General features: G+C 41.0%; 1 protein-coding gene across 11 annotated transcripts in view; it reads left to right on the plus strand.

The window, feature by feature from the left end:
* Positions 1–1473: 1473 nt before the first annotated feature.
* Positions 1474–15956, plus strand: part of LRRC56 (leucine rich repeat containing 56) — a 60046-nt gene continuing 45563 nt past the window's right edge. The window contains exons 1-4 of one of the 11 annotated variants that reach the window (XM_064714615.1): positions 3043–3064; positions 3524–3605; positions 3708–3849; positions 13570–13734. In XM_064714615.1, coding sequence (XP_064570685.1) covers positions 13579–13734 — 156 coding nt within the window. In that variant the 5' untranslated portion in view covers positions 3043–3064; positions 3524–3605; positions 3708–3849; positions 13570–13578. The other 10 variants (XM_064714619.1, XM_064714617.1, XM_064714618.1 and 7 more) reach the window with 10 other exon arrangements.

The following is a 15956-nucleotide window of genomic DNA, read 5'->3' on the forward strand; positions in this document are numbered from 1 at the left end:
TAGTTGTGCTAGAAAAGGGATTCTCACAAGAAAAAAGGTGATTACAGGGCTTACTAATGAGGGTGAGAGATCAGGCTACAGGGGGAACCTTCTTTAGAGAGACACTTTGAACAATCTTTCAGAAGGGGGGAGATTCTGATACATGTCTAAATGAGTCTGGGTTATGTGCAATAGCAGAAAACTTTCCTCTGACCAGAAAGTTCCCTCTGGTTCTGTGTTTCTGAGTTGTAGGACAATGAAATTCTTAAATGTTAATTATGCAAGTAGCAACAGTGATTATCTATTGATCAATAATATTAATTATGGACCGAATTGAATGGATGTTGCTTGTGACTGAATAAAACCAGAAGAAACAGACAAATCTCTTCTTGTAAAATAAGACTCCCAAAGGAAAAGGAAGTTTATCTAGGCTTGGCTTTCAGAGGAGGCTTCACCCAATTCCTGTTCATTTGGGTAGGACCAATGGAATTAATCCAGAGTAACACATATTTTGGAGTTCCTGTGAAGGTGAGATCAGAAGCAGGTCCACTGTCTCCAGGTAGGTCCAAGGTATGCTAATTGTCAATACTAGGATTCTAAAACTTTCTTGGATAAACTGAAACATTACTTTTCTTTCCTATAAAGCTTCATGAATGTACAACATGGCTCCTGCATAGACATCACACCAGCTTCACAGTTATTAATTTACAGATTTCTCACTGACCTTAGCTCAGCTCTGGGAATGGTGCCAGCACAATTACAGTAACTCTGAATAAAGAGACATAAAGCTTCTGTATCCACCCTGAAATTGTGCCAGAATTTTCTCTTCCTCAGTGATGGAAAGATGCATTTCTTCAATTGGTTTCAAATATTTCAGACTGTGTTGGCCATAAGTAGATTATTTCTAGCAAAATAAGAAAAAGAAGAAAATTGCCATGCAGATGTGTGCATACACAATACAATACATGTGATCCACAGATAATATTTGGGAAGAGTGTCCCAAGAAGGTGTATGTTGGGAAACTGAGTCAAGGTGATTTGAGCTAGTTACCTGGGAAAAAAACAGCAGAGTTGGGAATAAAATTCCAGGGGCAGATGCTTGATTCAGTATTGTTTTCACTGAATCACTCTACCTTCCTGGAGCACGTCAAGGCCCATTGCCTTCCTTCCTGTGAAGATGGGCAGCTGGATTGCAATGACAGCAGGTGGAGCTGAGTGTGCTCATCACCTTGGAAAATCAGGCCCCTGGTGATTCTCCCTGATGTTAATTGACCGTCAGACCCTGCAAGAGGGGAGTCAACACATTTCCTGACCTATGGTTTAAGTGTTTTCCAAACCCTAGAGTAAATTGAATGTAGTTATAGAGGAAATGCTGATGCAATTCACCCGCAGCTGCTGCCCTCCCACATCCTCACGAAGAAGGTGTGAGGGGGTGAATTGCATGCAAGCAGTGTAGTCAAAACCCCAGCAGCTACTACGTGGCAGGCAGGACTCTGTGCCTTCCCTCCAGACCTCTTGCCTTCCTGCCCCTGAGAGAAACACTGCTAAGGGCTGTTGTTGAGAAAATGCTGGGGGCCATCCTGAAGGTAAAGCCCTGAAAAAGCAGGCTTTTCCTGTGGGACCACTGAGCACCTCAGAGGATGTGATAGGAATCACATCTTCCTAGGTGCCTGATGTACGAATCCTATATTGAAATGTGGAAATGTAGGTGTCTTCTGTGAGTGAGAATGGTAAGAGCTGCCCTCTTGCACTGAGGTGCTTAATGATGTCACCAACAAAAGTTGAACCACATCTGTTGGATCCAGATTATTACAAACTTCATTCTCACGTGTCTAATCTTTTGACATTTCTGGTCTGGAAATTTACTCTTTCAGTCTGGGTTTTAAGTTGGTTGTTTGGGGGTTTTTCTTTGGGTTTTGTTTTTTGGTTTTTTTTAACGCAAAGTCATTTGGTGAAACCAGCCTTGTTATCTACCACAAGCTGCATTTTTTGCACACACTACAGCAGTGTGGGATCACCTTTGTGAATGATGATGTCGTTATTCATCGGCCGGCAAAGGTTTTGGATGTTGTGAGGAACAGAGATGTCCACAGAGATGATCATTTCAGCCGTGTGACCACAGGTCACCCAAGTCCCACACAGGGCCTGCTGCTTTTCCCGTCCCGTTCCTGTCCTCAGTTCCGTGCCCACCCCTGCTCCCCCGATTTTGCTCCCGCTGTTTGCCTCGCCGCTTTTCCCACTGCATGCGCGCTGCTCTGCTGCTCCAGCCCTGAACCCTTCCTGCCTCGGGAGGCTCTCAGGCTCTCCTCCTCCTCCTCCCGGCGCGGGCAGCGGGCGGGGCCGCTGCGAAGGGAGGATGGATGGACTGACGGACGGACGGACGGATGGATGGGCGGGCCCGGGGGCCGCTCCAGGTGCTGGGGCCGCGGCGTTGCCGGGCGACGGGCGGCCGCTGTCGCTCCCTCCCCGCTGCTCTCCCGTTCTCCCCGCGGCCCCGGCACGGCCGGCAGGTAGGAACCGGCCTGTGGGGAGAGAGGGTGGGAGCCCGGAGGGGTCTGTGTGTGTGGGGGTGTGGGCCTGGGGCTGGGCTCCCCTCCTTTCCCAGGGCTTGTGCACCGCGGTTGAGGGGCGTTGGGAAAAGGCCGTTGTGTGGGCCACGGTGTCCGTGTGGGACACACGGCCCGGGGCGGGACACCTCCCATGCTTCCCAGAGTTTGAAAACCCCACCAAGGCATGTGCATCACTGTAGCAATCCAGCCTATGTGCAGGTGGAAAGCACCTGAGGTCTGAGACTGAAAGTCTCTGTTTATGTTCTGGTAGATGGAACAGCGTGTTTGAATTTTGTGTTTTGGTGGAGCTCTGAGGAGAACGAAGTTAATGAATAAATAATCCTGGGCAGGTGTAAGTTGTAGAAGTATCCCCAGGTGTTTCACACTGAGAGGGTGCGCTCCTCCATGGTGCCCCCTCAGCTGCGCTTGAGGGGCTGAAGAGCCTTGCCAGTGCCAAAGTTACGGCTTTAAAGTTCCTTCAGCTTCTTGCAGAAAGGGCTCAGGTATGGTCCCTGCCCTGCTCATTACCCCTCTGTGGTATGGAAAATTATTTCTGTCAGCAAGAAACTCTCTTTGCCCCTCATAGGTTTTAGCAGTCAGTAATTAGTTAATTGGATACGTTCAGCTCTCCCTTTGTCTTGTCTGTGAGGCCTGTGCTCTCCTGGCTCTGCACCTGTCTCATATAGCTATTGATTCCTGATAGAAATGTTCCTGCTCACCTATTATTTTCCATTTTGACTGCTTTTACATGGCAGTATTTTCTGGTAACTGATACAGCGAAAGTATGCTAAATATTGACATTAAACTTTTATCCCCTGCTACCCCAGTGGCTATGTTTTCTCTAACACAGAATCAACTTACTCCTACCAGAAAATCAGTGTTCCTTTTGATCAGTAAAAAGCTTCTTTTTCCCCAACTATGTAGATCCTTCTCTATCAAGTCCTTCACCTTCTCATGGTCTCTTTGGGAACTCTAATGAGTTATGCTTTCATTAAGCTCTTCTAGGCTCTACTGCTTCGTGTCCTGTTCCACTTTTAAGCCCTATTGAGCATGGACTTCTGCTGCTACAGTGAATAAAGTACTTCTCTTTATTAATTGCTAAGTGCTCAGACTCTCTTGGGTTTGTTTTGTTGTTTTGTTTTTTGTTGTCTTGAAGATTGTGTTCTTACTATTGTTTTAGCAGGACATGGTACAATTAAATAACACTATGAGCACCTGTCAGTCAAGATAAATGAAGATAAACAGCTGTGACTACTAAATTAAAATCTCTGTAGGAGAGGAATGGGAAATGATGCAGAACAGCAGTGGCATTGGAAGAAAAGGTAAAGTAATTTAAAATGTACAAATTACTGAAAATGTTTCAGAACCTTTTAAAATTACTCTCCCATTTAATGGTATTACTTTTCTTCATGTTATTTTGTCTGGTTTCGACTTGCCTAAAATTGTGGATTAAATGTACAGTGTTCAGGCATGTCTGATCTCAGAGTTGCTGGCATTAACAGGTTTTGTTGTGGAGGTTTTTTTGTTGTGGTGATTTTTTTTCTGGACTTTGTGATCTCTCTCTTGGCTTTAACACTGAGAATGACAATGCTCCTGTAGGTCTGACCTCTCAAGGGATTGATAGATGGGCACACCTTCCAGTGGGCAGCTCAATTTGTTGGTTGTACACTGCTGTCAGTAAAAGAACAGGCTCTGCCCATGGCCTGGGATGCCATCAGCCTGTTCTGCCACAATTCAAGGGACCTGATCCCACATAAAGCAGGATGCAGATTCCATGTGAAACCAGATGTGAGTTTAGCATTGGACTGGAATGATTTTATTGATGATGATGATGCAGGTGCTTTTCTAACTGAAGTTCCTTAGGGGACACTGTTAAAGAAATCACATTTATCCTCAGTGTTTGAAGTAGTGTAAAAGTGCTGCAAAATAGTAACTTTTGTAACATATCATAAATTTGGGATTGCTACATTTGTCACTAATGGAATGGATTAATATTTCTTTGTTAGGAACTTTAAAGAGGTTATTTTTTAAAATAGGAAAATTAATGAGCTTTTCACAGAAATTATTTAGAGATATCTGCATGATTTTCATTTACTTTTCTAATGGTTAGTGGTTGTATACCTTCTATGGAGTCACATGTGAGCTTGAAAAAAAATTGGAAGTAAAGCCTATTTTATATCAGTAGGGCCACAATTCCAATTACTATACAAATCAGAAGACCAGATTTCCCATGGCAGATGCAATAAGTACTAATGTGTCTGTATTAAGGGGAAAAGATTGTGGACTCTAGCTAGTTCACAGAAACATTATCTGATATTTAAAAAAAAACAGAGAGCACACCTTTCTTTGACTACAGCTTCTCACATCTGGAAGCAATATTCAAAGTATAGCAAGCTGGCTGTTTATCTTGCATATTTGACATCTTTCATTTTAAATTATTTTTTAGAATGGAGTTCTAAACCTACCTTGGTTTCCCTTTTTTTTTTTTTTTCAACATTCCTATGTGGTGATTTGGCATGGTTGTGCTTTATTTTAATGGAGTACCCACCCAAGTTCAAAGTAGGGGAAAGAAAGATATTTAGAATGAAGGGGCTTAAGTAAATTATTGATACTCAGGAAAGAGCATTTAGCTATTGTGTTTGTTATCTGAAAATAGAATCTTGCAGCTGGTCATACAGACTGTTAAAAATGCTGAGAATAGGGGTTCAAAACAGTGGAGGTTCATGTACTGTCTTTATGGCCATATCTTGAATTTTATGTGCAAAGCTGATCATCCTGGAGGGTAAATGGCAGAACTGAAATTCTTTCCATTAAATACTTTGGAGAGAAGGGGAAATGAAATGAGGTGATGCAAAAGAAAGCTATAATTTAATGAATGGCATGGACAGTTGGATGTATCCTCCATAGTTCTAACTGCTGTTGACCCAATTTCTAATTTTGCCTCCAAGCAACCTATGCCCGTCTTCCACAATTTAAATAAATACAATGCAAAAATATACTTTCTCAGTTTTTAAAACTGCTTCCTGATGAAATTTCTGTATCTTCTTTAGTCATTGGATGGCTATTTGTCATGCCCCGAAACATGACAAATAATTGTTCCCCATACACCTCCCCAGCCATTGAACACTACTCACCTTTTGGACTGGGAATTTACTGATTGCCAGAAATTACAGCAGCATGCCAGGGAAAGGACCACTTTGGACTATCTCTGCTTCTGATAGTGTTTGTAAAGGAACTGTTTCTGACTACAGCAGTTGCCTTGGCCCAGCAGGACAGTTAAAATGCCACCTCATCAGTAGCCCAAACTGACTTCTCATGGTTCGTTTTCACTGTGAGTCTTCTGCCCTTGCTAACACTTTGGCAATGTCTGTTACTAAATAAGCTCTGCTAATAGTGGCATCACCCACTGTTCAGTGTTTCTCTACAAGTTCCTCTAGAATCTATCTCTTTTTATGCAATCTGTCTCATGTGAGCAACACACTGGAAATCAGAAACTTCCCAGTCACTCTTCAACACCTTTGCAGGCCAGGAAGGAATCTCTTGCTTTAAACAGCTTAATTACCAGACAAAATTGACTGAAAATTGTTTGAGGTCAACCAGAGTGTGTTGAAACTCAGAAATGCTATATATGTTGCATTTTTATCCTGCACAGAAGTTTGTTTCAAAAGGCTCATAAAAGCATTGTAGTAGTAGCTGGGGGGGGGGTGGGGGGGGGAAGGTCCATTTTATTGTCCTTTTCTCAGCTGGAATCTGGAAATTCTTGTAAATGGTGGGTACTTAAAATTGCCATGAAGACCAAAACCATAGAATTTTTCTTCTCTGTAGCTTTGTACTGTCGCTTAGTTCTGAGTCCATGGGTTAGGATATATTTGTTCATCTTGAAAAGGTACTGATTCTACAAAACCTTGCTTTGCTTATGTCCTTTCTTAGTGTGTTTAAAAACATGCCTAGCATCTGAATTTTTAAGTAATTGCTTATTATGTTTTATAAGTGCTAGGAAAGTAAATACATCTTCCAGTGACATCTACATTTAAGGCAGGATCTGTGTGTGTGACAAGCACGGATATGTTGACTCCTGTGTACCTTGTCATTAGCTATCCATGATAGGACTTTTTCATAAGATAAAGAGGATTTTAACTAGACCACCCTCATTGCTCCCTTATTTAATGTCCGGACACTGTTAGATAAAAGCTTGTGGTCATGAAGGGTCAAATCTGGTTTCCTGATCCCTGGCTACTTTGATAAAATGGTGAAGGACTTACTGTTATCTGTTCCACTGAAACAATTTAAGTGCATTTGGCAACCTTCTGAAAGTGAAAGCATTGGTACCTTGCAGCTCTGTTTTTCATAACCCTTGTTGTTTACCAACTATCCCCACATCCTGCTCTCTGCTTTGCTTTCCTAGGGCTCATTGTGGGGACAGAAAACAGAAGAGTGTCTTGAGTTGGTTTCTTACAGCAGGAAGTTCACCTATAGGTGAAAAAAACCCCTCAATCTGTAGCATCTTGCAATATCTAAGGATTTAGATAATCCATATTCATCCATGGCCACTGTCTGGAGACTTGCAGTACAGAGAGAATCTACGAACATTTGTAGCCATCCAGAAATTACCACTGACCACCTTCCACCACAGGACTCTAAAAACTAAAACCAATTGATTAGACTTCAGTTTATCTTTTCTTTGAAATGTAATAGAAGATATAAAAGAGAGTGGTTTGCTTTTATATCCTGCTGTGAGGACGTTTTGTTGAGGAGTGCACTGAGAGCAGGAGGCTGGGTGTGCAGCTGCAGTGGGAGTGCAGGTTGTGCCTGGGTGGGGGACACAGGGCTTTGCACAGCAAAAGGCAAAAAGCAAAATGTGCCAGCTCCAGCTGTCTCTGTGTTACTGCACCACAATTAAATTGCTTTAGGGTTCCAGACATCTGAGACTCTCCCATGGGAAACCCAGGGCTGAGCCAGTGAGGAAACCCTGCCTGACTGTGAGTGTGGGGTGTGCAGGGACCAGGAGGGACCCTGGGGTCACTGGAGTCACCCACTCTGAAGAGACTTTGGTCCCAACAGTGAAAGTCAGACTGGCTCCTGGATGGTCATACAGGGCAGTTTCCTTAAACATTTGGCAATCTAGCTCCAGAATTATGTAATATGGGGGCATTGCCAGCTCACATGATAAAACATTTCTCATCACCCTGCTCAGCAGGATCTCAGGGGAAAAGTATTATATATGCAATTGTAATGATGAAATTATTTTATATATCTACATGGAATCTGTAGATATATAAAGGAGAACTTGGTGCCATTTAAAGGCATTGCCTTTTTATTATTACTTAATTTTTAAGTAATATTAGACATCTTTTGTCTCAACTGTGTCTGGGTTGTAGCATGCATTTTCTTCTCTGGGATCACTGCTGCTTTGAGTGACAGCACAGTTTGAACTCAGCTCCATGCATGGGGGTGTTACAATGTCCACAAAGCTCCCAAGAGCTCTCCCTGAGGTGTCTGTGGGACATAGATCCCAAGGCTTACCTGCCATGGTTGTGTTAATTGTAGAGCAGGATTTTTATTTAATAGCAAAGAACTGTCAGAACACTCTTATAGATTTAAAATCATAAATAAGGAAGGTAAACAAATGAGATAAATCAGTACACTTGCTTTATATGCACATTTGGATGCTTGAAGCAAGGCCTCAAATTGACTGAACCAGTTACACAAAAATATCATCGCAAGCGTTCGAGTCATTCAGTGTCATTAAAGTCAGTGAATTTTTAATTGCATTAAATGGGATATTGTTATCTTAATATTTCAGCTTTCCCTTAAAAGCTTTTTTTCTTTAGTGGGACACAGAAGGGGAATCTTTATGAATGCTCTTTGCATGATCCCCTGGTATTAAAGTAGCATTACTGAAGTAGGCATTTCCTAGTTCTGCTTAACAAAACCAGAAGATTTAAATCAGAATGTTTAGTCATACACACACACAAAAAGTCATATTAATAACAGGACTGATGTCTTATTTTTCAGCTTTTTAGAAGCTGCACCTGCTAAAATAGAGTGATGTGTTGCGGGATGCTTTATATTACATGAATGTTGCAGGAACTGTTTTTGCCATTATGGGTGGATTATTGTAACAGTAGTTTCCTGATGACATCATAGTAAATTCCAGCTGCCCAAACAGTTATTTTCCAGAAGAGGTTATCTGCAGTGCACTTGTGCAAAATTACACTTAGAAAGGGAACTCATAGTTCTCTTGAGACTTGTAAACCAAACGTTTTGTCAAATTCGTAGTAAATACAGAATTCTTTGTTTTCATTCTGTGTCACTGGTAACAGTATGGGCACTGCTGTAATTTGTGGTTCTGAATTAAACAGCCAAAAATTATATTATGCAAGACAAGAGAAATGGAAGTCTGCAGTGCAAGCTTCCTGTCATGAAAGGATAAATAGCCCAATGGTTCTCAAATGAGCTTTTTTGCTAGAGAATGTTTTGGCCGGTGACCAAAAATTATAGATAAGGGTCCAGAGACTGCAGTGCCCCCACTGAAATGGCACACTTTGTGTCCAGTGACGGCATGAGTCTCCACAGAGCAGGAGAGGATGCTGGATGAGAAGCTGATCTGAGGCAGTAGAGATTCCTTTTTGTATGGGATGTTAATATATAGAGGTATATGCCTTTCCTAGAGTGAATTTTGATTAATTACCATTGTTGGGGGGGGTGTTTTGTTTTCAAAAGGTAACTTAATTGCTTGGATAAACTATTTAGGTAATGTCATGAAGGCTCCATTAGAAATTAACATGCCTAGTCACACAATTCAGAGGTTCTTTCCCAGTCTTAAGAAGCTGTAATTAATATTGAGTCAAACATTTCTGGCAATTGCTGAATTTGAAATGAGTATTAATATATATTTAATGAAGAATACACCATCCTGTCACTGACTCTTCGATAAATCTTGTAGCAGGAAAATAAAATCTTGGAGTCTTACCAGATTGTCAGACCCTAAGAACATCAAATAACTATTCTCTGCCAATTTCTTCCTAGCAAATTACAGTATTCTGAGGGGATTTTAAATAACATGTTGTTCCAAGGATCATTTAATTTTAATAATGGTTTTCATTACTGGTATTTATGTATGTTGAAAGTGTCCTGCAGTTTTTAATGAACTGTCACAACATGTCTATGGATTGAATAACTTACCATGATTACACACACTCACTTGGGTAAGGAGAGTGGCAGCTTTGGAGGAGGTTGGCAGATTAACTCTTTGTAGAATTCAAAATCTTCCTTCTCACTGCTCTGGTCATTGATTTCTCCTGCACTCAATGACTGTTTGCTTCTAGTTATCCACACAAGTATGAGCCTGTCAAGTTATAACTTTTGATGCAAATCCTGCAAAAACTAATTCATTGGTTTCTTTCCATCTTTTATTCCTCTCAGTGTTCATATGCAGTATAAAACCCCATTATTTTCCAGCCATTTTCTCTTCCCCTGACACACTCATGTGCTTACCAGTACTGCTGTGCTGTCCTGTGGAGAGCCTGGTTTAAGCATGGCTTAAAGAAAGAGGCCATGAAGGTATTCAGCTGAGGGAAATATAGAAGCCTGCTGTAAAGCAGCCTTTCCCAGGCTTGATCCTGTAAATAATTAAGGTTCTCAGCCACCTTTTATATAAACAACAAGATTCTCAGACTGTTCTGTCCTTGGCTGCTACTGGGAACAGACGGCCAGTCTGGGAATAGATATGAAGGTTTTGAGAACCTTTCATATCATGGTGGGAACACTGATCTTGGTTTCAGTAAACTAACTTCAGGTATTGTAAACAAAAGGAGGAGCTGAAGTTTTCTCTACAGCCTATCAGGAGCTCAGATTTTGCAATATGTATGAAGTAAATTAACACTGTTATAAAAAGTGCCTGATTGATGAATAAAGTGGAGTCGATGCTGAACAATGAAAGTTGGATCTTCTCCCTCCATCTTCAATACTGTCCCACTGGATTCAGTGCAGGTTTGTGCTAGGTGCAGTTAGCTTCCATCCTTGTGAGTCCCTCAAAGCACTGTGGGAATGGTTCTGTTCAGCACATGGATCCAACATACATCCAGCGCAACCACCGTGGTTGTGAAGGAAATCCTCAGGTTCGTGGCTTTTCAGACCTCTTTAGTGACAGCCGAAAGCTTTGCAGTCCCTGGGAGCTGTCCCACTGAGCCTAACACTCATTTGGGGCACTGCTGGCTTGTCCTGTGCGTTTGGCAGAGCTGTAGGTTCATCAGCTGGACCTGATGAAAACAAGCAGCGTGACTCCTGTGTCTCTAGGAGGACAAATGTGCCAGGCCCCCTTCTTGCTCCTACACCGTGCTGGAGATTTCAGAGGTTCATGCGATTTATTAAATATTGGCACCTCACCACTAGGATTTCTGCACTCTTAATTTTTCTACAATCTCATTTTGAACATGTTATTTTGATCCATGTTCAGAAAGAGATTCTTTAGTCTCTGGAAAAAGCTTTGAAGTGATAGAAAAAAAAAATAGTTTTGCTTGCTGACAATAATTCAACTTGATCCTGAACAATTTGTAATGAAAATACTTTTCTCCTCACTAATCCAATGTTACAATAATTACAAGAGCAGATCAATAGCAGGAAGTATAAAACAAAGTATTACTTCAGATATTAAGCCACAAATTGATCTCCTTCTTGTCAAGCCTAAAGTAAATGCTGTATCAACATGTTTCAAAGATTTGAGGATGTTCTGAAATGTGATGGTGATGGCCCAACAGAGAGAGAACAGTAATTTGTTTGATGTAAGTGTGTTAACTCTTTGCAGCCTGCATCTACAAAATCCTGCTGTTATCTCATTTTGCACTCACACATTACATCAGTGTTCTCTGACTACTGCTCTGCTTGGCTCTGATAATGCACAAGATTGTCTCTGGATAATAACAATCTTAGAAAGAACCACCAGTACTTGTACACAACCCAACACAAGTCTTGTGCAACTGACAAAGGATTCCAGAATGTATGTAACAAGAAGAGTCTACTTCAAATCAGTTATTGACCAAAATAATTCCTTCTTGGGAAAATAATGACAACATCAGAAGGTCTTCATATTACAGAAGATGATTTAATTTTCTGGGACAACTGATGACTCTTGCAAATCTATACTGATTGAATCATACTGACCTGTTCTAAAGAAAGTAGAGGAAAAAAATCTGAGAAATTCTAGAATTCTTTAGAAAAAGAAACAGGTAATAGAAGTTTGTGTATTGTAACTTTGCTTCTAAAATGCAGGATACAGTGTTTTTGAGGTTTCTTTTCCCTCTAATCGGATGAAGTATGGAAGTTGTCCTTACACTACTATAGGCATACTGAGGTTTGAGAAGCTGCAAATATTCAATTCACTTTATGGTGGTTATTTTATAAGACAGTAAGAAAGATTGAAAGGAGTTCTGTGACTCTGAAGAATTTGTTCCTGAACATGTTTTTTAGGCATTGAATGTTGCTGTGGCTTAGGTGTAGCACATTTGAGCAGCCAGCTTCTCTTGTAGGAGTGCTTGCCAGGTAGGTGCAGGACCTGGAAAAAGTAGGGTTTGCTTTCTGTGAGCTTCTTCTGCCCTGACAAGTGTACAGAAGGAGCACTCAGGAATCTGAGGGATTGGCTCCTCCCTTCAGAGTGTAGTAGGTTCTGCAGGGTGAGGTTTGGTGTATCATCAGTTTTTCATTGCTGTTTTTTTCTGTCAGTACAGTCTTTTGAATTTTTTTTTCTGGTGCACATGAAGAATTTTGACTGGACTTCAGCAGTCAAAAGAAGTCTTTTTGATCCAAATTTCTTTCACCTTGTACCCAGTCAGTCCTCTCAAGTAGAGATGACCAGCTGAGCAGTCAGAACCCTTATTTGTCCTAACAGAAGTTACTCCTCTGTTAAACTGTTTATTAGTCTGAGGAGGAAGGAAAGTGGTAATTCTCAGGTCTTGGCCACCACTGATGCTTTGTCAGCCAGTTATGATTAGCTTGATCATTTAATTACTTTTCCAGCACTAAGAATAAATATTGCTTCGCAGTGGAGAACAGAACAAAACTGCAGGTGTCCCTTCAGCAGAGCAAGACAGCTTTTCTCCAGTCTAGTCTTTTGTTGTTACAGCAGTGTTTCCAGCTGTGATACTTCCTTGTTGCCAAGTAGTAGTAAATAGCTGTATAAATCACAGTAATGCTTGTACCATTTGGGTACAGCTGATTGCTTTTTTACCCTAACGGGTGTACATATGCTTACTCTCATATTTCAAAGGTAATTGTTAATATTTCTGTGAAAGTGACATCTTTGAGAATTGAAGAATGACCACATCTGAAGTGTTTCACCTTCAAATTTGGTATTTCATTCCTCAATTGAAGGAAACATAATTTTATTTCAATTGTATTTTTAATTTATTTTCTCCAAGACTGTCTTTAGAACTAGAAGTCAGTGGCCATTGCCTGCCTAACCTAGAGTCAGTAACAGTGCTGGGATGTTTGATTTAGGACAGCAAACACAGGTTTCGTCCATGCTACCTGCAGGCAGAGCTCAAAATGCTTGAGAGGTGGTGTTGCACCTCGGTACTGGCACTTGCATTCTGGAGTCCAGCAGAGTTTTGCTGGGTGTTGCTCGTGTTTCTCTAGAGGAAATGGGTAGGCAGGCAGCCTGTGTGGATGGGAAGCTCACTAACACTGGAGAAGGATGAGTGGAGTAGTGAGGTGGCTGGAAAGGTGTCCTGAGTTGTTTGTTCTTAGCTTTCTTCTTTGTACAGAGCTTTAGGCATGCTCAGCTTCTTGTGTACCTGCAAACATAACTTGCTGTGGAAGCTTACACTCAAAGCTGAATGGGGTGTGAGACTTGGGTAATTCTTCAGGGTGAAGAAAAGGAGGAACATATTATTTAATGCATACCTTTGGGTTTGTGCTGATTAAAGAAACCTGTATCTCCACAGGCATTTTCTGTCTTGCAAGATTAGCCAAAATAGATTTTGCTGACAGGAAAATAATAAATATGGGTAGAAAAATCCGACTGCTTATTATCCTTTTGTCCAAAGCATGTTGAGATGGACCTGAAGTGGAATCCTGACAGAGTTTCTCATCCAGGCTCATCTGAAGACCAGGAAACTGATTTGAATTGGCAAAGCAACCCAAATCCCAGTCTGCTGATTAAAGATGATGGAGAGCTACTTATGGATGAACATCTTTCCCCCAGGAAACTGGTGAGTAGACTTCCAACTTTTTAATGAAGTGAAAGAGGCAAACTGGCATATACAGGGCTGTATTAACCTTCCAACTGCTATTGTACTGACTGTGGATTGTTGCCTGTCTGACATTTAGATTTCTGAGTAAAGTAGATTCTGTCTTATGAAAGTATATCAAATGTTTGTCCTCCTTTCACCTTGTTTCCTATCAAAAGTAATCCCAGCATGATTGTGGCTGTATTTATTGCTAGGAATCTTGAAGCAGCGTGAAGAAAAGTACAGGTAGCATAATTATGGTCTACACAGTTCTCATTAATGCCATCTGGAGTACCTTGAATCTTAGCATTAGAAAACGAATTTACATTAATCTTGTTCTAAAGATTGGAAATGTAACTTTAAAAGCACAAGTTTTTTTCCTCTGAGTTAGTGAAATCCTCTGTCCTGCTAAGAAGCCAGTTAAAATGTTCTGCAAATTATAGAAGTACTTTCTATACATGTCAAAGTGGGAGGAATTTCAAAGCATATTTGAAAGCCATGTTCCTTTTAGACTGGGGGAAATGATTTTGCTATGCAGCCTGTTGAAAGAGAGTCACATGCTGAAATCTTCATGAAAGAATTCACTTTGTGAAATATTTGTGAAAGACTACGTGGTTGCACACTAGATTGTACTTGCTCAGGACTAATTAAGGGTGAAATCCTGTGGGATGTGTAGAGCTGACCAAACAACGTCACTTTTCCACACTAAAGGAAGGGAGAGTTGAGAGCAGAACTTGGGGAGAGAGGCTTTCTGTGTTGCAGACCTTCAGAAGAATCTCTCCTGCTGGGGAGCATTTGTGAAAGACAGCTGGGGCTGCCAAGGCTGTGGTTCAGGTGCTGCCAGCAGCCAGGCTGGTGATTGCAAGCATCCACAATCCCCTGGGTATCCACTGCACCAGTGGGGAGACACGAGCTTCCACAGGAGCATATTCCAGCTGTGGGCTTACACCACTCCCTAGCCACTCCCAGCCACATTCCAGAAACCATTCTGACCATGTGCTGTAGATTAGGCAGAACTATTGTTCCCTAATTAGACAAGTCTTTTAGTGTTTATAAAATGGTTGAAGGTGCAAAAACGTCTTTTTGCAGAGTGGATATTTTAAGCATTCTGGAGAAAAATTGCTGCATGGTTGTATGGTCTGTGCCATTCACTTTCCTTGGGCTCCTGAGAACCTCTGACCACTTCTTGATCTTTTTTTAAAACCTGGCATAGAATTGGACCAGTCTAATGTGTCTGTGGCCTACAGCAGCCTGTATAAATCTGATGGGAGCCTCTCAGATTAGTCTGTATTGTTAGGGCACAAACCAAAGCCCATTAGAGTAACCCAAACAGCTGCCCTCTGATTCAATCAACTCTGAATGAAACCCTTAGGAAGTTCTTTCATTGGCATGAAGTTCTCTTTCTGAATCTCTGCTGCTTTTAATTCACAGCAAACTGTAAGCAGAAAAGCGTATGTAAAGCAATGTTACCTACATCCCGTGAAGTTGCTGTTTATTACTCTAACTTTTTAAAAAATGCAGATAAGAAGTTAAATAATTGAGTTTTGCCTTTTTTGAGATTGTGGGTTTTAACATTTGTAAGGAATCTCATTTCAAAGATTCTTTTAAATGAAGTACACTGTCCTGCTAATTTTTCTGGACACAGTTATTTCCTGTCCTGGAACCCAGCATTTGTGTTGGCATAGCTGGGATACTTCCTGCTCAGAGGAAAAACTACATGACATTGTCAAGGAAACATTTACTGTGTTTATAGCTTGTTTTAATAACATACCCCATCTATCTATTCTCTGACCTTTATGTTGAACATATGCACTGCTGCCATAAATTTACTTCCTCTGGATTTGCAAATGTTCAGAATCTTCAAACATTTAATACAAAACAAGTTTTCACATGCATAATTCTTTAAGGAGCCACATGCCATTGACAGTCAAATGGTTTGAAAGGTTGTCTTGCTTAAATCAATACAACTGCAGTATTTTTTGATTGTTTTATTGATGTGAATATTTTAGGAGTTATTGATTGTATCCATTGAAGTGCTCTGAGAAGGAAACTAATAGACTTTTAAAATACAGGCTCATTAAAGTAAAATTGTTTTACATTCAAATAAGGGCAGGGACCACACTTCTGTAGTGTTGTGTAGGCAAATTTTGGACACCTTATGAATGTTCCTGAGGAAGGTTTTTTTCCTGAGACACATACTCAGC

Source organism: Zonotrichia leucophrys, chromosome 5, assembly GCF_028769735.1.
Source record: "Zonotrichia leucophrys gambelii isolate GWCS_2022_RI chromosome 5, RI_Zleu_2.0, whole genome shotgun sequence".
Lineage (NCBI taxonomy): Eukaryota > Metazoa > Chordata > Aves > Passeriformes > Passerellidae > Zonotrichia > Zonotrichia leucophrys.